The 27,027-nt window shown below is 39.9% G+C and overlaps 1 protein-coding gene across 7 annotated transcripts in view; it reads right to left on the bottom strand.

The window, feature by feature from the left end:
- RBFOX1 (RNA binding fox-1 homolog 1) overlaps nt 1-27,027 on the bottom strand; it is a 727,152-nt gene that overhangs the window by 256,602 nt on the left and 443,523 nt on the right. For 5 of the 7 annotated variants that reach the window (XM_088466739.1, XM_088466741.1, XM_088466742.1 and 2 more), the window contains exon 3: nt 7,736-7,819. The exons of the other annotated variants lie outside the window; for them this stretch is intronic. In XM_088466739.1, coding sequence (XP_088322865.1) covers nt 7,736-7,819 — 84 coding nt within the window. The remainder of the gene's footprint in view (nt 1-7,735; nt 7,820-27,027) is intronic. 7 annotated transcript variants of the gene reach the window in all.

The raw sequence follows: 27,027 nt of genomic DNA, 5'->3' as shown, positions 1-27,027 counted from the left end.
TAAGCAAATGTTTTCCAATTTCTCTAGCGAAAATCTTCTTTTGATTTTTATATTGATTTTTATAGTACTTTTCCTGTTTATTAACTGGTGTACTTTTAAAAATCCACATCTTCATTTCTGCTAAAGCTAATGAAAATCTGATTTAAAGAGGTTATTAGGATCAAAATAAGTGAATAAATATAATAATATTACAGAAATTGCACAATGCTAGAAATTAATTCTGTAAATCCATTTTAACATTCTTCTTTTTAATATAGACCTAGCTTAAAACAAGTTATTTTGCTGGATATCGTATAAGACTTGCAATAAAGACTGATATGCAACAGGAGCAAACACTGGAAGTTAAGAGACCACAGTTTTCTGCTAAATGTTTATTTGTAGTGCAGATATCATACAATGAAGTGATTATTTAGCCTATCTGAAAAGTAACCACAAAGTAACCACATCTACAATGTGGCCAGAAAAATGGTTAGATAATGCAGATTTGCTCATTCTGGAATCAGATATACTGCACTGTTCAGGCAGTGATTGGCCAACAACGTTTTCTAGCCCAATCAAGCAGAATGAGAAATTGGAGGTAATACATGTAGGGCCAATTTGATTTAAAAATATATATATATATATATATATATATATATATATATATATTACATTGGTCAAACCCATCTCACATGTCAGATTTAGTCAAAAAAGTTTGGAAAAGGTATTTACAGCTCACTCCAAACATATTGTAAAACTGGACACACAGACAGCAATGCAATACACAACACAGAGGAGAAGGTAAGCACAAGTGAATAATTAAAGCTAGTATCTAAGGAGACAGACATAGTGCTTTGGGATTTGAGTCAAAAGACATTAGGGCTCATGTAGTTTGTCCATCTCAGCACTGCATCATATAGCTAAGCAAATTGATTTTTTTAATGTTCTTAATTATATCACATGAATTGCAGATTCCTGAAAGCAGCATTACATTAAGTGGCATATTTTAGCCAATTGTTTTTCATTTAAGAACAGCCAGTGTAACTTATTATAGGTTTTTTTCCTGGCCAATATATAGATATAATATAATATATATAATTATACCTGCCAGCATTCCATTTTGACAAATTAGAAAACTATGGCCATGTTTGATCTGTCTGAGCCGTACCAATTTGCTGGACAAGGACTATCTCCTTTTCTGGTAGACCACATTCTGTCAGTTGCATGTCTGTTCATACAGTATACAGACCTTTCTCTAGTATTTGAGACCACATGTCACTAGACCACTAGGAATGAAAGGCCCCATAGCAAACATATGAAACAGTCCTATATCCTCTTCACCTCTCAACACAACTCCGTGTGATGACAGACTCACTTATCAGCCCAAGCAACTCCTGCACATAGCAGATGCCCTAGGTTGCTGGTACATGAGCAATAATTAGTGCAATAATTAGTGCTTGTGAATCAGGAAATGTAGCACTTGCTGGGGATACGTGCGAATAATCACAGAGTAGAAGTGCAGATTTCCCTAGGCAAACTTAATTGGGAGTAATCAAACCCATGTCATTAGCCTTAAGACTCAATCTAACCCCCCCTCTCTTGTTCCTCTGAAATCCATAGCAGTCACATAAGCTGTTATAGCTATTGCTAAACATTAGTTTTGGACACGATAACAACTTTGTTACAATCAATGTGTATTTCTAAATGTAACCTAATTAAAATCTGGTCCTAAAGTGAGATCAGCCTTTAAGATATGAGCAGGTCTTGTTAAAATGCCATATAGAATGTGCTCACTGAAAACACTACAGCAAAGCACAGTCTTATCACTAATATTTAAATTTCAACCTCTAGAAAAAACTGTTGAATATTTAGCATCTACTTTACCTTCTCTCTGCAAAGGCTTGTTGTAATGATAAGTAAAAAGTATATTTTTTTGAAAAGCCAATTGTTCCTTCCCGATGCACCAATCAAGCTATTTCACAGGGAGAAAAGCATGTGAATTTCTTCTAGGCATTATATGATTAAGTTGACAATATTATGTGAGCAACGGTTGAGTACCCACTGTGCTGTACTTTTGACCAAATTGATTTGTGTAATGAACACTTGCTCTGTCTCTTCTCTAAGCTTGAATAGGGCTCTTGATTTAACCAGTAATGCTGGAAGCCAAGTGAATTTACAGCCCCCACAGTCATTCTCACTCAATGTGAAGAGAATAGCAGAAGCCGTACAGGAGCAAAGCATAATTCAATACATTCTGCTATAAGCAGAGAAAATAATATCACAGAGCTCTGCAATATACCTATTTGATTTGATTTGTAAACCTGATAAAAAAGCAATCGAGAAAAGTTCAGGGCACAAATATATATGAGTTGCGAGAAAAATATGAGTACATTGAATGTGTATAAAGCAGAGGAATACCATGCATATTAATTCACATTCATACATTCTCCAGCAGTATCACTGATTTTCTAAGCTGAATCACAGAGACCAGATACTTTTCTTTTCAAAAATGTAGCAGCGGATTGTGTCTACTTTATCTGATGAAATTCAGTAAGTATTCCCGTCACCAGTGAATATGTTCATATGTGCTAAATATTTACATATCATTGCAGCATTACACTTAAACTGTGCACACAATATCAGCAATATAGTAGTTCACTGACACAACATATGTGTCTGTGCTGTATAAAAACTAATTTCTAGATCTCATGAAGATTGTTAACAAGATCTTTTCTCTTGGACAGGGTTCAGATGCCAGGAGTAACATGTGTCCACCTAGGTGGAGTGGGGAAATTAAATGAAATCCCCTGTGCTTACACCCGGTCTGCTCACACAACCTGACAAATGGAACGCGCACAGATGTTACATACAGTACTGGCATAAAGTTTAAGTTTACCCAAGTTATTGAGATTTAAAATCTGAATTGCTGCAAACTAGACATTTCTACTTTTACTACTATGGGTCGTATTCAATTAGAAGCAAAAAGCTGAGATCAGCGAAAAAGTATCGCCGATTGTGACTTTTCGCTAGTCGGAAACTTGTCCCCAGATTCAATTCCAAATCGTTTTTGCGTACACGGAAAGTCAATGCAATGTACTACTCGAAAAATATTCGCCTCTGAATAGCAGGAGAAAAGAAGTGCTTTTTTTATTTTGGGGTGCAAAGGTGGGAAAACCATCCAGAACCCTTGGGACAGCCTCCAAAGGAGAACTGCATAAAAAAATCCCTAAAAAAATATATACTTCCACACATTTTCAAGTACCCCAAATTTGACAGGACTACTTATATATCCAAAAAATACTGCTTTATGCCATTCATCACCACTTGTGCAAAGACGCTAATTAGAAAAAATTGACAAAACTTAAGTACCCCAAATAGCTTTATTAGGGATATTCGGGCACATCTATATTGATCCCCAATGTGAGTGCATCTTTTTGGGGGTGACAGGCTGGTTTCCCCAATTCTGTCAGCACTTTTCGCCTGTTGCACATTCCCTGGGACGCGTTTTCACATCTTTTGGAATTGAATACGGCGAATAGCGGGGACACGCACGATAAGTTTCTGCATCCAAAAGATGCGATGTACAGTAGGCAAATAGACCAGCAGGCGGAACTTTATTGCATACGCGAAACTAATTGAATACCGCCCTATAATTTCTGAAGGTAGTAACATCCTATAAAGTAAAAAGATGTAGAGTTCACATAAAAAAAGTTTACAAGAATTTCAAAAGCAAAAGTTTGGCATTTATGGGCCAAATGTAATAGGGTGAGAGTTTAGAAAAGTGAGAGTTTCTGACACTTTTTAAACTTTTCCAATGTAATAGAGTCAAAAAACAAAGTAACAGAGCGAACTTGCATGTTTTTTTAGACTTAAAAAACTCTCAAGATTTAAAATCTCATTCAGATGTTTTCCCATTTTGAAGATAAAACTCAACCAATGTGAGAGTTTACTGCTAAACTCTCACATTTTCTAAACTCTCACCCTATTACATTTGGCCCTATATATCCAATATAGTAATTTTCTGACGATAATAAATGGTTACTGACCTCTTAGTGACAGACAAAAAAATTGATATGGGTTGTATTTATTAAGACACCTCCAAAATGGAGAGTTTCATTGGAGCAATAGAAAACCTTCTTTCCGGCTATTTAGCAAAAAAGTCAGCAGGACAGCTGAATGATGCTAAGCAGTATGGTGACACTGGCCAGTAGCAGTTACAGCAGTCTTACAGCTTGCCAGGCCAGCAGCTATCTAGTTCATGCGTGAGCTGGCTTACTGGCTCCTGCTTGTGCACTGTAACTGGAAGCCTTGACTCATGCTTTTAGTTCTAGAGTAAATCAATAAAATAAAATATAGTAAAAAGCTTTTCTTTTTGCAAAGTTAGTTAGTTATCGGATGAAAGCAATGGTACCATTTTCAGCATAAATAGGCTTCCCTATGCTTTGCATTGGGAAGCATTGCACTAGTCCTACATAAAAGAGTACTGCCTGTGACAGCTGGCAATTGCCATCACCAGCAGGAGACATTGATAAAAATGAAGAAGCCCTACATCTTTTGAAAATAACCAGTTTTCACAGGAATTAGTGCATTTTGCTCATGGCACACAACCCCTAAATGTACTGCTGAAGTCTACCCATGCTTCTAAATTTAATTTTGTCTGCTAGTCATTTCATTGTTAAAGAAGTGAAAAGATGTTTGTGATTTCTTACATGCCCTGGGTCTTATTGTATTTGCTTATAATGAAATCATTGTTTCTTTGATTTGTTACTTTAATGTTTTGCATCATAAAACATGTTGGTGCTTTATGAATAGAGTGAAATAATAACTATTATGACTGACATTTATGTAGACTCAATTATCAGATGTCAGCATCTAATTTACTGAGTAAATAGGGCATCAGAAACATTGGTACCTGCAAGCTGCTGTAAGGCCTTCTAGGAGTTTTGCACATTGCATATCTTAGAAACACTGCCATTTCTCAACATTCTACCATAGGTATTACATTCTTAATTACGTATTAATTTAACTGTGGAAGTATGGTTTTATGTAGAAATGTTACTGTGAAGGTGTAAAAAAGCTAGTTATAAGTGTTATTTTTGGCTGATAGATTTATCTTAATTTGCAGGCAACACATAGGTATTCAAAGTATATTACACCAAACAAAAAACAAATGCAAGGTAAATAAACTACTGAAAATGTATTTTTTCTAACTCTTCTCAACAACCAAAAATACATAAATACATTCAGAAAATGTAGGAGAAATTATATTAATCCAGCCATAGTAATGGACTACAAATCACAGCAAAGCAACTACTGTATTATACATATTATGGCTTTTCAGTGTCTTCTAGAAGATTCCGATTACTGCAGTTCAGTAGAGTACAGTCACCTGCGTCTTAAAGTTTTCAATATTCTTACCACATAAACAAAAAACTAAAAAGAAATCTTTCAGAGCTGCTGATGAAGTATGCACTTAACATCTGTTTCTAAATTAGCAACATATTTTCTATTGTCACACAGTGAAATATTTGCCGTCCTTACAAATTATTTTATGCCACTTTTACATAATGTTCTCATTCAAAAACATGAAAACCATCATTTGAAGGACAATAAATTAGTAAGTAACCTGCTGTTATGCTTTGAATCAAACTAATGCAGATTTCACTTTTGTTGTGCTTAGATTATACATGTGTCAGGCTAGACTGTATTAACAATGGATTGCCTATGTGTATTATTTTTCTCCCTGAAGAAATGTTACTGATGGCTGAAGAGTAAGCATGGAGGCAGATACACCATGAAGGGTTTTCTGCGTGTTGCTCCTTTTAATATGCTGGCACCACTTCTGTTTTAACTGCTAACCGTCTTTTGGTTTTGTATGTTATTCTATAGAAAAGAACTGGGAAGGAGTTTATTTGATGATTAGGTGTTGTAAAGCAGTTTTCCCTCTCTGCCACCCATGTTTGGATCATTTTCTGTTGTATATGGTTGTAAAGTACTGTATGTGGTCTGTCAATGTTTAGTTTTAAGCTTAGTGGACGCATTCGCCTTCTCATGCTATGATACAGCATATATTAGTCTAATTGTCCCGTCTGTTGAAAACCAATATTTTCTTAGCATGTTTGATCGTGGTTGCCCTGTCTGCTCTTTAATTCTTCCATTATTTCAGTATAGCCAATAAAATGTAACATTATTTAATTGCCAGCATTGTTATGAATGTTAGTGACTCTTATAATTTAGCTTAGAGATAATGTAGCTTAGAGATTTCAGTCCACTGTATCAGGACACATATGTACAGTATGGTATACTACTGTAATGGGATGTAGTCGGCATCCTGACAGTCAGGATACCGGTGGTCAGAATCCCGCATCCCAACTGTCAGGATACAGGTCCCGACACTGGAATCCTGAGAGCAGTCTGGATGCCAGTTCCAGGATCCCGACCGCTGACATCCCGACACTGAGCATTAGGTTTAGGGTTAGGCACTAGGGGGAGAGTTAGGGTTAGGCTGCAGGAGGGGAGGGTTAGGCTGTGGGAAAGGTGGATTAGGGTTAGGGGGAGGGTTACTTACCAAATTCTGTTGGGATTCTGTCTGTCGGGATGCCGCGATTGTTATTCTTACCATCGGCGTCCAGACCGCCGAGTTCCCGAACCCAACCCACTGTGATGTATATGTCTTAAGAATATAGAGGTGACATAAAACACCTTAAAAGATAGCAAATAGTGGCAATAAGAGATGTAAGTTACCAGGAAAAAGTTACAAAGGGCCATAAAGAGACCTCATGCACATTGTTTTGTTAACTGCATTCTCGCTCAATAAATGAATAAAATAATCCTTGTTTTTGCTACAAATCTGTAACTTCTGACAAGCTGCAGTGTACTTACAATCAAGTTCCATTTTTGTTCAACTCAACATTGTATTATGATAAGAGGCCTTACGGTGCTGATGTATTATTGGTAATGTCATCTAAAGGAGTAAAGTATTTATAAGAAATGCTTTCATTTTAATTGAAAAAGCTTTTAACAAAATAAATAATAAAATCTGTAAAACTCAGAAAACGCTCGCTTCGATTCCTGTCATAGTGAGTCACTTTATCCCTTTGTTCTCTAGGATCCAAAATTAGATCCATGAGCCTGAGATCCTTCTAAATTCAGCATTTTTTTCTTACGATTTTATAAAAAAGGACATCTTTTAAAACTGTATGCGAGATGTGCTATTATGTCTGTTAATTTATGCAGTCACAATAATATACGTAAAAAAAATCATACATGGTGACAGATGCATAAAAGCAGATCATTATTTTCAAATATATTTTAATGTTCATGACTTGCATGACATGGTAAACTCTGATGCTGCAGAGCATTGTGAATGTCAGCTACCCGTAAGTGCATCTTTTTATGTCTATCAAGGCCCAGTGGCCTGGGGAAACAGTGATGTCATGTATATATACTCCAAACTGCAGTACAACCCACACTTTTGGAATGGGTTACTAAAGACATAAGTGTATTTGTCAGTTAGAAATATCTGAAACACCAGAAATGTAATTCACTGTGATTTACAGTACTCAAATTCACCAGTCCAATTTGGGGAATACAATTAGCACATAGTTTTCACTATTGAAGTGCTTTGCGAAGTGGAAATACCTGGGCACCTATTCCACAATGAAATAAAACCACTAAAATGTGTATTGTTTACCCCTTTATAACATTGTAAAATCTCTGTTTATGCTGATAAGCAAATCTAGGTGCAAATTCTTACATTGCAAGTAATGTCTTTGCTCTGCCAAACTCCTCCTATTGGCTGGTTCAAATGCTGCCATCTTGCCCAACACATCCATGCATCCTGGTGGAAAATGAAGCACACAAATGCAAATTGAGGCGTGATATCACCATGAAGTCATTCCACTTCATCCTATCAGTTTTGTGAATTGTAAAAGCTATCACGAAGTGTTCAAGTCAACATATGCCAATGGTTCTTAACTATTTTGGTGGCTGGCACCCATTTATTCTGAAAATATACATTAGTTTGATATTATCAGAAAAAGTATACATCTATTGCAAAATACTTTTACATATATGTTTCTTAAAGTTCAAGTTAAAATGTAAACATACTGTAGACTAAATCTGAGTTAATTATGTAGTAAGCCTTGGAAAGAGATTAAGGGAGAGCAATACAATGCCAAACAATCACGTCCCTGTCATTTCTCTAACATTTTTCAAATAAAGCCTATAAAATGCCAGGAGCTAATTGATTGGTACTCTGTCCACTTTATCTCTCTTCAAAGCTTTGTACATCTACCCATTAGTGGTAATAATTAATAATAAATATAGTAACCCAGGAGAACTGACACTATTTGGGAATTTAGCAAATTCCAGTTTTCCCAGTGTACTTGAAATCACTGCATATTGAAGCACAGTACTGTATGTGAGATTTTACTCTTCCATATCACCAAATTACTATACAACAGGTTGGGGGGTTAACACCCAAATCACTGGCAATGTGTGGTGATTTCAATCCCCTAAATCATATGAGTTTTAATGCAAACCATATGTGTGTGGGGAATGAGGGTCGTACATGCACATGAGGAAGCCTGACCCATTGCTAAGTAGCCCATTTCTTGATACTGGTGGTGAGCACCAGGGTTAAATAAAAGTCACCCCTCTACAAACTATTACAACTAACGTGTGCAGCCTATAAATCAATAAAGATTATCTGTGAACATTATTAATATATAATAATACATGTGACCCTTCATCATCTTATTCAAAAAACATTTGCATCAATCACATAAAATAGACTTGTTTGGATTATAAACACAATTAATTTTTGCTGTTAGTAGCAGTTTGCTGAAATTGATCATTGCATTCATTATTATTGATATGACATTGCTGCGAACATACTTACACATTTTACTCTAATATATTTCCTTTTTTGTTGTTGTTAGAATAACTTTACAATTTGTGGAAATGTTTTTGGTAATTTGTTGTAATTCATTTTGCATTTGTGGCACTTTCAAAAATTCCTGGTTCAGATCACACTTAATTGCATTTGTGCTGTAATCCTAGATAGCTAATGGTGCTACTGATAAACACAAACAATTACTGTAGTGATGGAGTGTACTGTATGTTATGAAGAAATATATGTAATGGATAACTAAGCTACTAATGCAGCAGTACTGTATACACATAGAAATGTAGCACAGCCTGGAACAAGTGTCAGAGGGACTGTAATATCCTTCTATGAGCCTATAGACACGTGACATTTACACTTTGAATGTCCTAAATCACCAGTAGGCATTATTTATATGTGTTATCTCATATTTATATCTAATCCCCTGATATTTCCCAACTGTTCTCTACCCATTCTTTGAAAATGTGTTTCTGCTGTATCAGGAAGAAGGGGAGAATTGAGATAAATAAACACAGTGCAGTAAAAGTTAAGTTGTCGTCTGTCCAGTTTTTTTCAGAGCAGAGAGGAGTTAAAATGTTTTCCCTGGTTTATAATGATACAGTATTGATTTTAAGTAACATCTCAGTTTACACAAAGCACAAATGATGTGAACAAACCAATATGGTAAAATAAAAAGAAGGTAGACCTAGAGTATCTAAATAACTGAATACAGGCATTAGAAGAAGTAACCCACTTTGGGTCTCATAACAAATCTATTCAGAGAATAGCCCTAGATCCAGTAAAAATAGCAGTCATCACCAGAGATAAGGTTTCCTACTGTTTATCAGGCCCTATAGCTGGTGATCGCAATAGCAGAATAGACTAAAAAATGCTTTAATATTAAAATAAAGCATTTTCAAATTTAGGAGCCTGTATATCTGAGGGGCTGTGTACTGCAGTTGCTCCAGCAAATTGTTATTGACAAATTGTCATGAAAAAGCTTCTTTTGACAGAGGAAGCTTTGTTATCAAGCCATGATGATAAATAGGCCAGACATATAAGTACAGTAAGTCCAGCTAGAAATGGTAGGGAATATTGTAAGATTGTAAGATCCACTCAGGCATAACTTATGTGAATAGACACATTTTCTTTGTAAAGCACTGCAAAATATGTATATGCTATATAAATAATTAAATAATTACATGATTTGCATCATTGTGGCCATGAATCACGTCAGCAGGGCCAGATTAACAATGGGGCGGATGGAGCTACAGATCCAGGCCTCCAAATAAAAATAGGCCCATCAACGTGACAGAATGATTACCAGCTGCCTAACTGGCCATAAACTGGCCATAAATTTTAAGTATTTAAATAGTTTTTCTAGTCCCCCGTCCCCCCCAGAAAAAACTAAATTATGCAATTTTTCTATTTCTATGTAGTTAGGCAGACATTGTGGTCATAGTTTAGGGGGTGTATACACCAAGGTGACTCTGACCACAGCCACACAGCACGGTTCACATCTCTACCCCTTCTCAGTATAGGCCCTTGAACATTTTCAGCTCCAGGCCCATGTGGGCCTTAATCAGTACATTGCGGACGGCAGGGACATGATTGTGTGGAAAACTGTGCCATGCCAAACCTCTCCCACCTGGATTACTCACCCCCTGGATTTATTGGGGTAAAGAAAGAAATTGTAAGTATAACTACTACTGGGAAAGGGTTGGGCATCCTTACACAACTATAAATCACTGCAAAAATAAAGCTACCCTGTATTTGTGTGCTACAAGCAAAAGCAGACAGAATGTTAACTGCATGCAAGAAGAAAATTGCATTTGCACGACTTTGTTTTGCAACATAATTTTTCCAGAAGCACATTTTCAAATAGGAACTGTTGAGAGCTACTGTATGTACATACATTTTTGTATAACTTGGCAGAACAGTGCATCTTCCAGCAGTCAAGTTGGAAAACAATTTGCTACATTTTTTCTAGATTTGATTTGGTTTGATGGTGCAGACACATGGTCAGATTTTTCTTCAGATCTGAACGATAACAATTTTAAAATCGTTCAATCGTTCATAACTGAAGGAAAATCTGACATATCTGACATGTTTGTCAGATGAACGATGAACAATGCGCGTTCCCGCTTGTCAGATAACGATATCTGACATCTGATGTGTTTGCAGTCAGATTTGGACGATTCCAATCATTTTAATGCAGTCAAAAATCGTTCGTAGTTCAAATAGTTCAAATCGTTCCCCAAATCGTTCAATCGTTCATCTGACACATCTGACAAATCTGACCATGTGTATGCACCTTAAATAAGGATTTTCCAAGCTGGTAAAAAAATGTCTGCCATTTATAAATAATAATAATAATAATAATAATAATAATAATACATTTATTTATACAGCGCTTTTCTCCCATAGGACTCAAAGTCGTTTTAAAGACATCAGAAAACATGGTACATTGTACAAGGATTTGGTATTGCAAAAAATAGAAAACTACACAGAGATAATTAAAATCAATCGAAAGCTAGAGAGCACATTAAGCATATTGCAGGGTTGGTGCAGACATTTTGGGAAATAACTTCCATGGGTTATATGTTCCACCCACAAAAAGTACCAGATGAGGCAGCCATCTTGGGCGTACTACGTAGGATTACCCTGGGTGCAATAGGTTACGCCTAGAAGAAATGACACAAAATGGGTGGTTTCAGCATCCTAACGCTTGGAGTAGGACCCCACCATAATAGTCAGTTCCATGTATTTTTCATCCCATCCATGAGTGTACAAGGTGAGGCAGCCATGGCCACCAGCAAGTGGGGACTGCCAGGACTGGAGTACCGGGCCCGGACAGAGAGGGGACCCACCCGCAATCCCAGTCATCACCCCCCCACCTGCTGATCCTTCGCCAAGTATTTTTTTTTTCCTGTGAGACGGATACTTGTCTCCATCTCACTGGAGTTCTGAACAAGCTCCTGTCACTGAAGGTAGCTACCGCGCATTCATGGCACCTCCTCATAGCCACACTGCCACAGAGATGATATCGCAGATAGTGGGGAGCTAATGCGGTGGCACATAGCTCCTCCTAGGCAACTCGCGCAGTCATTTGGTTTCAGTGCTCGGTTGTCATTTTACTCCTTCTCCAGCTGCAGGTAGGGCACCTGCTACACCTTACATTGGGTGATTGGTGTGATGTCACATTTGGGGCGGATCATCAGAATCAATAACTGGGCAGCATGTGTGTAAATATATATATATATATATATACTATATATTGTACACACACACACACTATAGTATTTACATGCACAAAGTATATATATATATATATATATATATATATAACTATATATATTCATACAGTGTATATCTACAAACAATAACTTGGCAGCATGTATATATATATATATATATATATATATATATATATATGGACATATATAGTATTTATCTGACAATATCTGGGCAGTATGTACGTAAACACTAGTGGAAATAATTCTGGACACTTAGGAATTTTTTAAAACTTTGCGTTTAGTCATTATTTTTACATTATAATCACTTATAATTTATATTCCAATAGAAGTATATGTGAGTATAATCATTACTATTTATTTTTAAGTTGTCATTTGTCAAATTTCCACTGAAAAATTATGTAAAACCACAGTTTTACAGGTATGCTTTATTATGGAAAAAATATGCAATTTCAGCAATACAGAAAATTTATATTTCATTGGATATCCTCTGTTTTTAAGAACAGCTTCGATTCGTCAAGGCATCGAGTGAACCAGACATCCCAGATCTTCAGGTGAAATCACGTGGTACCAGGCCTGGATTATGGCTTCGATCAGCAAACTCTTGTTTTACGTTATACCATCACTTTAAGCCTTGACAAAATATTTTCTATTGGATTTAAATCCAGACTATTTCCTGCCCAAGTCAGGACAGTGATTTGGTGATTACCAAACCACTTCATGGAACTGTTGGCGGTGTGGCATGGCGCTCCATCCTGCTGAAAGATACACTTCCATGGGTCACCTTCGAACAAATCCTCGATTGTGGGCAACAGTTTTGCCTCCAGCACTGCTTCTTGATACTTTTTGGCATTGATATTGCCATCAACGACAGCCAAATGTCCCACACCATGGCTGGGCATGCTGCCCCACACCATCACACTCACTGAGTGCTTCATAGTTGCCGTGGTGCACTCGGGCAAAAGATCTTCCCCAGGCCGACGCGAACAAATTTCACTCCACCACTCCCAAAGATGCTGATTTTGGTCTCGTCACTCCAAATAATCTTGTCCCAGTCATCTTCTGTCCACTCCTTGTGTGCTAGAGTCCAATCTATACGTTTCTGCCTCTGTTTCTGGTTTAAATATAGCTTATTTCTCAAGAACCTAGCTTGCAAACCATTGTCACAAATGTTTATTCATATGGTTCAGTCACATACTTGGACACCAGATGTTATCATTATGTTGTTGATGGCTTTTGCAGACCTTCGAAGGCCATGCAGGGCCAGGCGACAGATTCTGTGCTCATTTTGTTTTGTAAGCATGGGCTTTCTCCCAGTTCTTGCAGCTGATTTCGTCGACCCACTGCTCGCAACCCTTATGCAGAGTTTCCTTACACCTGACTTCGTTGCCCCACCGCTCAGCCTCTGCACAATTTCTTCATAGGTATACCCTTCCTCACAAAGTGTCATGGCTTTGCCGCCCTTCCCAGGTGACCAGTCAACACCTTTTGAGGTATTCTAAGCCATTTTAGTCGTTATTCACACTTTGACCAGATCTGCAACTAGCTGTGAGGATTTTACAGTAGATTGATTGTAAAGGTTGCTACAGTCTGGATGAATTGCATGCTGAACAAAGCACATGAGCCTGCATGGATGCTGTGCAGGACCTGCTCCTGGATCCTGTCAGCATGCTGCCTGCTGTGACTGGTGACAGCCTGCATCTTCACCACTGACAGTGGCTGGCATTTTCTCGCTTTCTCTTTCTTTCTCCCACTCTCTCTCTCCATCCCCTTCTCTCTGCTTTCTCTCTCTCTGACAAATGATGTTAAAATATTAAGTAGAAATATCATAGATTAAAATAAAAGCATTAAAGTATTGATTTGGTATAGCAGAACATGCATTTTCTGCATAAATATCAAATAAAAGTTTTTTATTGAAAGTGTCCAGAATTAATTGCACTACTGTATATACATATATATAAATATATTATATATATATATATATATATATATATATATATAAAATGAAAGAAGGTGGCACTCCAAGTCTCCTATGTGTCCTGAGGAAGGGGCCTGGACCCCAAAACATCAATTGAGGCGCCTAAGTTTTGACTTTCTGACATGAGACTTGGAGTGCCACCTTCTTTCATTATATTGCTTTAAGGGTGCTTTTGCCCAAGGGAGGCACCCATGTAAGTTATTGGCAGGTGCCAGCTGCCTACAGTTTATCTCCAGGTAATACCATATCTCCATCCGGTGCCCTCCTGGATATACAGATATCAATGCAGTATTGGAAAAATGGTGACACTCGCAGGTACTATCATCTAAGACATCAAAAGACAAACAGTGTCTGTGTCCACCATTTCAGTCCATCCAGATTTTTATTAAGAACATTCATGCTAAAAGTCCAGATGGACTGAAACTTTGGACAAAGACACTGTTTGTCGTTTGAAGTCTTGCATGAAAGTACAGCTAAGTGACGTCAGGTTGAGTATGAAATGCCGATGGCCAGGAAGCCATCTGACTAAATACTGATGCTGCAAGCCCGAACGCTGAAGATCCCAACTGGGGTTGGTAAGTGCCCTAACCCTCCCCTCTACCACCCCTAACCTTAATCCTCCCTAAGTGGTGCCTAACCCTAACCTCCTCCTGGTGGTGCCTAACCTTAACCTCCCCCCAGGGGTGCCTAAACCTAACCCTCCCTCCCCGCACCCTAACCCTCCCTGGGTGGTGCCTAACCCTAAGTCTCCCCAAGGGGTATCTAAACCTAACCCTCCCCCCACGCTAAGCACTAACACTGCTTGGCTTACCTTCATTTGGGAAGCCGTCCATCTAGATTCCGACATCGGGATCTAGACAGGCATCGGGATTTCGATGCCTGTCTTCAGTCCCGCATCGGGATTTAGATGCCGGTATTTAGTCATATGGCTTCCTGGCCATCAGCATTTTGACCGCATCCTGTGACGCCTTTTGTCCAATCCTATATATATATATTAGGGATGAGCAGGTTTGGAGTTCTGAAATCAGAACCCCTCCAAGCCCACCCAATCCGAGCCGGGAACCGAGTCCGACTTGGGATTTCCCGCCTGACTCGGAACTGAAATGGAGGCAAACATCATCATCCCGACTTCCGGATCTCGCAAGGTTTTGGATTCTATAAAAGGTCCCCGCATTGGCGAAAATTTCTCACTCCGGCTGTGGACAGTCAAGAGGCAGGGTGGGAGCTAGGGCTGGCTGGGCTGTGTTGTGCTGCTGTTGTCCATATGGGCTGTGTCCACTCAGTCCATAGGGGCTGACTGGGCTGTGTTGTCCTGCTGTTGTCCATAGGGGCTGGCTGGGCTGTGTTGTGCTGCTATCATAGGGGCTGGCTGGGCTGTGTTGTGCAGTCAGTTGTCCATAGGGGCTGTATCCACTTCAAAGTCTATAGGGGCTGGCTGGACTGTGTTGTGCAGTGTCCAATAAAGGCTGTAGTCCTAAAGGGGTGCTGTAGTGTTGTCCAGGGGTGATCTGTCCATCAGGGGTGCTCCCCCAAAGTGCACTCCATAAAAAAAATATTTATTTTTCTGTATTTGTGAATTGTGTGTGCAGCAGCTGCATGTGCATCAACAAAGTAGCGCCAAGCGTGCGCCTGTGTCATAAATCAAGGGCCGGCTGGCTTGTCCATTAAAGGGTGCTGTAACTCCCAAAAGTGCACTCCAAAAAAAAGAAAAAAATTCTGTTTTTGTGAGTTGTGTGCGCAGTAGCCGCACGTGCATCAACAAAGTAGCACCAAGCGTGCGCCTGTGTCATAAGTAAAAGGCTGGCTGGCTCGTCTGTTAAAGGGTGGTGTAACCCCCAAAGGGCACTCCAAACAAATAAAAAAATAATTTTTTCTGTGTTTGTGAATTGTCACATGCATCAACAAAGTAGTGCCAAGTGTGCGCCTGTGTCATAAATCAAGGGCCAGCTGGCTTGTCCATTAAAGGGTGCTGTAACCCCCAAAGTGCACTCCAAAAAATAAAAAAATAAATAATTTATGTGTTTGTGCATTGTGTGCGCAGTAGCCGCACGTTCATCAACAAAGTAGTGCCAAGCGTGCACCTGTGTCATAAATCAAGGGCCAGCTGGCTTGTTCGTTAAAGGGTGCTGTAACCACCAAAGTGCACTAGAAAAAAAAAAATTCTGTTTGTGAATTGTGTGTGCAGTAGCCGCACGTGCATCACCAAAGTAGCGCCAAGCGTGCACATGTGTCATAAGTAAAGGGCCGGTAAGTCTGTCAAAGGGTGGTGTAACCCCCAAAGTGCACTCCAACAAAAATTAAAAATTATTTTCTGTGTTTGTGAATTGTGTGCACAGTAGCCGCACGTGCATCAACAAAGGAGCAGCGCCAAGCATGCGCCTCTGTCCCATAAGTCTGTTAAAGGGTGGTGTAACCCCCAAAGTGTGCTCCACAAAAAATAAATAATTCTTTTTTTTTCTGTGTTTGTGTGCGAAATATATTCGCAGTAGCTGCACGTGCATCAACACAGTAGCAGCACCAAGCGTGCACCTGTGTCATAAGTCCAGGGTGTGGACTGAAGGACGTGTCAACAATTTCTGACATGTCTACTGTCACTGCATATGATACTGTCACCACTGACAGAATGGTGGAGTATTACATTGTTGACAGCATCCAAGTAGGGATGTCAGACAGTCCGTACCTGTACTGGCAGGAAAAAGGGGCAATTTGGAGGCCCCTGTACAAACTAGAGATGAGCGGTTCGGATTCTGTGGTATCCGAACCGCTCCAAACATTGGGGATCCGAGTCCACCCAAACCCTGTTCGGGTGTTCACCGCCTGACTCGGATCCCCGTTCGGGGCCGAACGGTGGCTGCCTGATTGTGTAGGGCAGACCGCTGTGATAGCGGTCTGCCCTACACAGAACAAACACACAGCCACCAGCGGCAGCTGTGTGTTTGTTACAACAGCCAATGAGAGTCACACAGACTCTCATTGGCTGCTGCACGGAGGGAGCCGGCTGGAGCTCACTCAGGAGCTCCGTTTTCCGGCTCCCTCCTCAGCGTGTGGATGCAGAGCGGACGGCGCGGGAGCAGGGATACAGGTAAGGGTTTTTTTTACTTGTGTAAGGGCTGGGGATGCTACTGGGGGGGTCTGCTACTGAGGGTGCAGGGGGGGGCATACTACTGGGGGGCCTGCTACTGGGGGGGCCACACTACTGGGGGGTCCTGCTACTGGGGGGTCTGCTACTGGGGGGGCATACTACTGAGGGGCCTGCTACTGGGGGGGGCCTACTACTGGGGGGGCCTGCTACTGGGGGGCCATACTACTGGGGGGCCATACTACTGGGGGGGCCATACTACTGGGGGGGCTACTACTGTGGGAGGCCTGCTACTGGGGGGGCCTGCTACTGGGGGTGCCATACTACTGGGGTGGCCTACTATTGGGGGGGCCTGCTACTGGGGGGGCCTGCTACTGGGGCAGCCAACTACTGGGGGGGCCATACTACTGGGGGGGGGCCTACTACTGGGGTGGCTGCTAATGGGGGGCATACTACTGGGAGGACACACTACTGGGGGGCTGCTAATGGGGGGCATACTACTGGGGGGGGCTGCTAATGGGGGGCATACTACTGGGGGGCATTCTACTGGGGGCACTGCATAAGGGACCCTACTACTAAGGGGACTGCATAGGGGGCACCACTGCTGGGGGCATTGTGTAAGGGACACCACTACTGTGGGCATTGTGTAAAAGGAGCACTACTGTGGGCATTGTGTAAAAGGGTCACTACTGTGGGCATTGTGTAAAAGGGGCACTACTGTGTGTCGTAACATAAATAAGAGACACTACTTTATGGTGTAATGTGAATCAGGCCCTATGTGTGGTGTAATGTGAGTAAGATTGTGCACTGTGACACCTTGGGCCGTAGCCCACTATGTAAACAAGTACTGTGACTCTGCTGGCCGTACCCCACTGGGTGGGTGCACTACTTTTCATTTCTGCCACTGCTGTGTGGCAATGTGTCATAGATGTGCTTTATACTGTGGTGTCTGTGTCGTTGTGCCGCTGCTTTGTCGCTTAGTAACCAGTCAGCTCACTGCAACCTTTGGCCAATAATGTTGAAAACAATATTATAAGCTGTGAGGTGGTCTAAATTGACTGGAAATTAATGTTATTGAGGTTAATAATACTCTAGGAAGAATAAAATACTAATTTATGTGATTATAGCTTTTTTTGTCAATTTTTGTAAAAAAATCCAAATCCAAATCCAAATCCAAAGCCAGTCGCCACAGTTTGGCAAATCCAAATCCAAAGACGGACGACGAATTAGAACCAAATCCAAATCCGGCAAAAATGGTCCGGCGCACATCCCTAGTACAAACTGGCTCTATTTTACCTGAGTTGCCCCCCCTCCAGTGTGTACTCCGAAAGAGTGTTTAGTGCAGCTGGGAACCTTGTCAGCGAAAGGCGTAGGAGGTTGCTTCCACAAAATGTGGAGAGGATGTTCATTAAAATGAATTATCAACTCTTCCAGGGAGACCAGCCTCCAGAACATACAGAGGAACCTATGGTGGTGGATTCCAGCGGGGATGAATTAATACTTTGTGAGGATGAGGATGTACAGTACACTGAAGAGGGTGAAGAATCGGTGGATGAGGAGGATGAGGACGACATCTTGCCTCCGTAGAGCCAGTTTGTGCAGGAACAGATTAATTGCCAGCTTGTTTTGTGGGGGCCCAAACGAACCAATCATTTCAGCCACAGTCATGTGGCAGACCCTGGTGCTGAAATGATTGGTTTGTTAAAGTGTGCATGTCCTGTTTATACAACATAAGGGTGGGTGGGAGGGCCCAAGGACAATTCCATCTTGCACCTCTTTTTTTTCTTTGCATTATGTACTGTTTGGGGCCTAGTTTTTCAAACTGCCATCCTGTCTGCCACTGCAGTGTCACTCCTAGATGGACCACGTGTTTGTGCCGCCCACTCGTGTCGCTTAGCATAGTCATCCAGCTACGTCGGTGCAACCTTTTGGACTAAAAACAATATTGTGAGGTGATCAGAATAGACTGGAATGAGTGGAAATTAATGTTATTGAGGTTAATAATAGCATAGGAGCAGAAAAGCCCACATATTCTGTGATTTTAGCTGTTTTTATGCTTTTTTTAAAAAAATACAGATCCAAAACACAAAACCCAGAACCCAAAACACGGAAGGGCAAAACAAGAAGAAAGATCCAAAACCAAAACACAAAACACAAAAAGTGGCCGGTGCACACCCCTGCAATCCCACTACCCGCCCACTTCGCCACCTGCTCACATCCACGCCTGTCACACCGCACCTCTGAAAGGGATGAGCACGTCGCATGGGGACTAGATCTCAGAGCAACAAGAACAAGGTAAGTGTGGGTGCTGCCTGGGGCTGGAAAGACAGAAGGTGGGCTGGCTGGAGACACAGCAAAAGAGGGCCAGGCTGGAGATACACTGAAGGGGGGTTGGCTGAGAAACAGAACGGGGGCTCACTGGAACTGGAAAGACACTGGCAGGAGTTATATAAACATGGGGGTCCTCGCTATTTTGTCAGTCCTGGCCCCACAATTTCACACTATGAAGGTTGCACTGTGGGAGATAAGCCATACAAGGACCCAAGGCATATATGGAAAAAACTGACACATGTGTGGCAGTATGATATACCCTGTGTAAGTAGATCCATGTGAAGTACATCCTGCCAATGGAGGATGCACTTCAGTGGAGGTGTAGCACTCCAGCAAAGCATACAGTGGGGTGGAAGTACATGGTACAAAAGAAGGAATAGCAAATACAGCAAACAGCGATGCAGTTTGGGCATGACATATAAGGTTGACATCAACCTTTAAAAAATGCTTTTACTAAAATGTGATTGTCAGCCTCTGTGTACTAGTAATTAAGTAACATTTCAGCAATAGACATACAATAATTTCCAATTCCTGTAAACAACAAATCACATAGGAACATTCAGTGGGTGATCGATTTTTGTGGTAAAAATTCCTGCAGCTATCACATTCATTTTTTCATTATCGCAGGTGTGAGCTCTCCCAATACCCACAGTATCCAATTAAAACCAAAATGGTTGCAGGGGAGATTTTTTTTAAATCAAACTGTACCACCTCTCCCACTAACACTAGCAGAATGGAGATATAGAGGGCTCACTCAGAGGAGGCTGCAGGCAAGGATACCGGGGACTCTGGGTGTGTTGACTGATCCCTGCCAGCTGCTGTTCTGATACCCTGGGCATAGGTGAAGGCAAGAGAGCTGGTCATAAAGGGGGCACAGGAGGGCTGGGCAAGACAGGGATATGAGAGCCAGGCATAAAAGGGGCAGGAGATTCGGGCATACTTCCCACACAGGAGAATGCAACTGCTACAGGAGTGCACATGCAATTGCCATAGAGTCAGCTGGCTTACCTGTGCTGTCCTTTCTCTGGTACTCCACCGACACCAGGATCAGTGGGCATGGATACAGTAAGAAGAACACAAAGGTTGTTGCTGCTGCTGGTAATAGTGTTCTGCATTCTGTTTAGTCATTGGGAGTGTCCAGGAGCTCTGTAGCAAGTCTTGATAGTTTTAGCAATTTTTCCCATTTTTGCACCTATTCTGGGTCTTTGAGAAAAAGGCAGCAGTAATTCCTATAGAAATTACCATGGCTGAATTTCTATCTGGTATTTGAATTTGAAAACCCTCATGCAGCAGGGTTTTATAAATTTAGCTTGCAATTGGATGTGCCCCATAGACATGATATAATTGACAACTACGTTTGAATTTTTTAATATCAGGTTTTTTTTTATCTTCCCATATAGCAAATTAAGTAAATTTTTAGCTTGGATCTGATTTTCTCTTAGCTATCTTTCCACAAATCAGCATCTTCTTCACATTAATTCTATGTTTGGCAAACAAGTCTAGCCACCATAGCGTCACAACTCTTAGAAGGGAGATGTATCAAACCTTTTAAGAAAGATTAAGTGGATAAGTTGCCCATATCAACCAATCAGCATCTAATGATCATTTTACAGACTATGCTAAATAAATGATAGCTACAATCTGATTGGTTACTATGGGCAACTTCTTCACTTCATTTCTCTCGAAGGGCAAGTCATGTTACTACAGAGGGGGAAGTAGAAGGGGAGGATGTCAGTATACATTACCTGGTTGCCAAATGCTGTCTTTTACACAGACACAAGTTAATGGCTCTTAGCATATCAATAATATCATATGAAGCAAGAGATGTATGAAGGAAGGGGATGTCATAGTGATTGTGAGATGTATGCAGACTGCCATGTTTTGGTTTGGTTCTAAATCATTGTTTAGTTTTAGTTTTGGTTTTGGCAAAACCATACTCAAGTGTTTTGGTTGGGTTTTGGTTTTGAATTTCTTTAAAAAATTTACAAAAACAGATAAAATCATGTAAGTAAGTTTGACTTATTTTTGTTCCTATAGTATTGCTAACATCGATACCAAGCATTTCCAGTTATTTCCAATCAATTTTGACCACCTCAAAGCCCCTAAAATCAAGAGTGAAGGACTTTATTATTATTATTATTGTTATTACATTTTATTTATAGGGTGCCACAAGTGGTCCGCAGTGCCGTACATACAGTAAAGGGTACACAAAACATTACATTACAATACAGTAACCAAATTATAAACAGAGCACAAGTAACAATTAGCAACACAATTCTCCATACACAATACAGCTGGGAAGGTGAAGGCTGTCATAGGAGTGCTAGAGAAGAAGACTGTGAGACAGTGGGGAGGAGGACCTGCTCCTAGGAGCTTACAATCTAAAATCTAATGCTGGATACACACTGACAGATGCATTTTCCAATCAATTGATCGGCCAATGTATCTGCTGCCCGTCGGCCAATGTATACCCACAATATGTCGATGAACATCGCCGTTCACCGACATATCGCATTGGCTGTGCGGCACAGCCGATGGACAGATATGTCTGCAGACATATCTGTTCATTGGCAAGTGTGTACGGGCGATCTGCAGACAGCCCATACACACAAAGTGGCAGCCACGAGGAGGGAAATGGGACACGCCCCTGACATGCCCACCGGGTCCTGCCCCCCCTACCGGCTGCCGGGACCCGAGGGCACAAGCAGATGATGGCCACTCAGTGTGTATGAATGACCATCATCTGCAGATATATCTGTCAGGTGTGTACCCACGTTAAGACTTAAATGCAATCCAAAATGCACAAGCTCCGGTTTTTAGATACGAGTTCCAAACTTGGTGAGAAGACCAGAGTCAGGACTCAATTCTACTCATAACCCCAAAGTAATCAGAGCCTGGACTTTGTTCTCCTCAGAACCCCAAAGTGAACTGAACCTGGACTTGGTTCGACTTAAAACCCCAAAGTTTGGAGCTTAGAAGGGGGTTTTCCAGAGTCTTATCACTACATCACATGCCTGGTGATGGATTGACATGAAAAATCATCAATAATTATCTGAGTCAAACCAAGAAAAAAACAAAATGACCTAGCTGCTTCTTATACAGGATTTGGCTACAGAGATTGCAGACTTTCTATTTTAATTACTTGAGTCTCTTACTGCTGCTTCTAACTTTCTTACCATGTTTCACCCCAAATTACCTCTTTTAACCAGCTACACAGATTGTATTCCTACTGTTTGATCTCATGCTGGCCACACACATAGCGATATTTTACCCGATCTGGCCGATTCCGACATATTGGAATGACAGATCATGTAAAATATGGCCAAATCCTGGGTAAATCGTGACTCCCCTCTCACGATCATGAAGCAATGCGCATCCCCGCTCATCGCACATCGCATCTACAGATCTGCCGTGCAATAGGGCAGATCTGACAATCTAGGAGGCGATGCACTGTGAAAGTCTGGATGCAGGAGAGATTGTTTGAAGATTGGACACCAAATTGTGTGCAGATCGTGTGGAGATCGTGTGCAGAGCTTCCGGGGAGAGTTTCAAGGGAAATAGTACACAAATCGTACACATATCGCCGTGTGTGTGGCCACCTTCAGTGTGGGACAGTGCATATGCACAGCCTATCAGTAAATGCAATCTAAGCACCTGCTATTGAGTTGAAAATATCATATTTAATGCAGGATCCATCTTTTACAACATTCTATAATAGAGTAGTATTTGGTAATGATTTGATATCATATTGGAAAATAAATACTTTACTATAGCATTCTTTGCATCAAACATGCTAAGAGACTAGTTAGTCTTGTGGTCCACTGATGAATATGGTAGCCTGTCTGAGTCTGTGTGTTTTGTATGTCTAATTTTATTCCCAGTATTATTTCTATCAACATTTAGAGGGTACAGGGCCATGTCATGGAGCAGGTGCATCAACATTAAGAAGAGGATGTGGCCACATTCATGAGTACATTCCTAGTCCCTTCCTACTGTACACTGTCACATGCACAACTGGTGCCTAGTGCAGAGCTTTGGTGATTAGGACGTACCTTTCTAATTTATATGCTGATCGAGGCAATGCAACACTAACCATGACAGCAGAACAGAGGCATTAAACTGGCAATATTCTTCCAAAACCAGGTGGTTGAGAGGTATTCTTATTCAGTGTATATCAAATTCAATACTATGCAGCACCAATGTTAATTTTCTGTATGTTGGCTATAAAACTGTGCTACTTTTCTGCATGCATAGATAAATTCACAGCATGAAATATCTGTGTACAGTATTAGACATTAAAATATAAGGGTGCATTTGTGTATCTGTGCATATGTGTTTATGCATATAAACACCAGTGAATCTGTATAAAAATACAATACAATGTCCCTCTCTGTCCTGAATCTGACATATAGGGAGGAATTTTATAAAACAGCTGTTATAAAACAACTACAAGGAGGTATTTTTAACATCTCAATAAATGTAAATGTAGTAAGTTATATAAGGAAATCCAGCACAGGTTAAGTATGCTGACACTGTCATTTAACATTCACCATGGCCCTGAACACAGAATACTACAATATATTTCAACATGAGAGATTTATACAGAGCATGTGGAAAAAGTTACTTCCCCATACAAAATAAATGTCAAGAACAAAGTGAATAGCACCTTCTTAGCAAATCAATCCTGTCTAGAGTTCTTTTAATCTTCCAATATCTGTCTCTAGCTCAAGGCGAGCAAGTACCACTCTCTCCATCATTTTTCCCCTGTGAAGTTGGCTCATGTCATGTATGTGAAGATCTTTTGTTGCAGGAGTTGTGTTGACACAACCTACTGCTGAGTGGACTTGCCAGATCAGTTTCGTGCTGTGAAAAAAGTCTGATCGCTGTAGAGAGCTACTTTTAACAGAGAAATAAAAGGTCACTATTTGATGCCAGGCTTTTATTACTTGACCTATGACAAAAGATCAACAGATTATTCAAAATCATGAATGGATTACCCTGGTGGCAAGAAAGGCCCAGCAATTTAGTTAATAAAACAAAACAGAGAGGAAATAGAATAGTAAATCTGGTAACATTACTAATGTGCCTATTCTCGGAAATCCAAACTTATGCACTTAAACAGCATTAAATAATACTATAATAAATGAACAAATATAGTTTAATCGTTGACAGTCCTTTTGAACAGACTATAAACATTGCTTCTCATATAAAAGCTGAAGCAAATATCTTGTCATGATCTAGCAGGCTGTTCTCCATGTTTTACAGCCCTTCACACTACATTAACCTTTTGTATTTATGACCTCATATAACAGTATTAATCAAACAGAAAGCTAATTTTTAGTGCTATAGATAAGCCACCAATGTTTAAAATATGCTTCAATTTCCTTGCCTCCTTACTCTAATAATTTTTTTAATTGGCTGCAGTTTGTACATATTCCTCAACCCCCAACCCATCTACGAGAGAGAGAGAGAGAGAGAGAGAGAGAGAGAGAGAGAGAGAGAATGAATGAGAGAGGGAGCGAATGGGAGGGAAAGAGAAATAGAGAGAAACAATATTCATGATGCATGTCTATATTTGGTTAAAGTTTAACATGTTTATATATTTAGGAGGGTTCCCATCAAGCACAATAAATGATGAAGATGTTACTGCAGCCACTTTTGGGAACTGTGTGGCTACAGTTGATTGCAGATTTTTATTAGTTGATTCTGTTAGCTGCTATAATAATGCAGATTATCCAGGCAGGATAAACTAGCTAATGTTTGCTCTCACCCCAGAGATGTATGATAGATAACCAAAAGTAAGAAAGGTTTTCTCTCCCGTAATTACCCACAGTGAGTGTAGCACAAGGTTCTGATGGAACCTTGCCTAATTGAATATGCCCCTTGAATCTGTACCTTGTTGACTTGGGAAAAAAAATGACATCTAATCATATTACTATAAATTTAAATTTCTGCTACACCAATGTATTATACAGAATGTTTCAAGTAATACAAATTTTTTATTCATAACATACTAGAACTATTTCTCTATAAAATTCCATCCCATAATGTTGTTATATTTGAATGCGATGTCAGTTGCAGCAAATAGTCACCAATGTGAATGGGCTTTAGACACACAGAATTTTATATGAAAGAGAGTACTAGATTTGGCAGGCATGTAAAGAAGTATCATTTTAGACATATAACAAAAGATCAAAGCAGGCATGCCAGGAATAGCAGGTAACTGAAGAGCTTTGAAGATGAGACGGTCGACTTTTGTCGATGATTTGTTGCTTAATGAAATGTCAACCAACTAGGCTTGTCACCTGGTTGTGCGTTCCCTGTTACCTCTGCTGTACAGATGATATGCAGAATATATACAGTATATTTATAGTCTGCAGAACAAGTCATGTGATTATGCAAGACACAGATTTACAGATCTGCATAATTTAGTGGATTTGCATATATCTAGCAAATTAAATTTATTTCCGTGGGAGAGGAAAGGATCAAACACACACTAGAGGACAGTCCCTGTAATGGACCGATCTAAACAAAAGGATAAATCCTTTATTGCAGTTACAACGTGATCTTAAATTTGGGCATATCTGTAAAACTTTTTGACAAAGAAAACACTGCCATAATAATAAAAAGGAAGTTTACATTTTCATTGTTATGGGATCATGATACATTTCAAAACACAACAGAAGTATATATATATATATATATATACTGTATTTTACAAAAAAGGAAAACACAGTTAATCTATTCTGTCTTTAAATACAGGAGGCTATAATAGTCTAACACTGCTAGAAAGTAAAAACCAAAGTCTATTGCTCCAGCTGATTTTAAAAATAAAAAGTAAACTTAAATATATAACAATATCTATTCATTATATTTGTTGGAAAGGATATTTCCCAGTACAACAGAAAACTGCTGAGACTTGTTACTTGCATTCCTTCCACACTTGAAAGAAGCCCTGCATTGTAGCTCAAGACTCACAAAATAAATGTGGATAAAAAAACACAAAGTACAAATCATGACGTATCTTTTAATGAATATTTAAACAGTTTCCATTTATAATGCACAAGTGAAATTTGCTAGGAACTTTTCAAAACAAACTTGAGGCTTCAAAATTATATTCTTGGTGATAAACTTTCAAATGATTGATGGAAACACATTAAGATTATTCTCTTACCTAAGGCGTCTGTTTCAACCGAAAAAAAATACATATAATATGAATTCAGCAGGCCCTTTTTTGCAATACCATTTATGTGTCATAAATCAAGAATTCTTGACATTTCTACTTGTCATATTTGATACTTGTGGAATTTCCTGTCATATTGTTCAGTGAAATTGACTGGAAGTATTGCATTCAGTTTACGGCAGGATAAAGAAAATTGAAGCTTCTCTTGAGTAGTGTGGTATGTTATATAGGTTCCACTGTTCTTTCTATATCATTCAAAAACAATGTAAGACAGTCTGTTTGTATACAAAGGTCTACTGGGAAACCTGATAATTATATCAGGGCTATAAAGTGTGT

Source organism: Taudactylus pleione, unplaced genomic scaffold (genome assembly GCF_031769625.1).
Source record: "Taudactylus pleione unplaced genomic scaffold, aTauple2 ptg000066l, whole genome shotgun sequence".
In the NCBI taxonomy this organism is placed as follows: Eukaryota; Metazoa; Chordata; class Amphibia; order Anura; family Myobatrachidae; genus Taudactylus; species Taudactylus pleione.
Note: the sequence above shows the minus strand (reverse complement) of the source record. Positions and strands in the feature narration are given on the sequence as shown.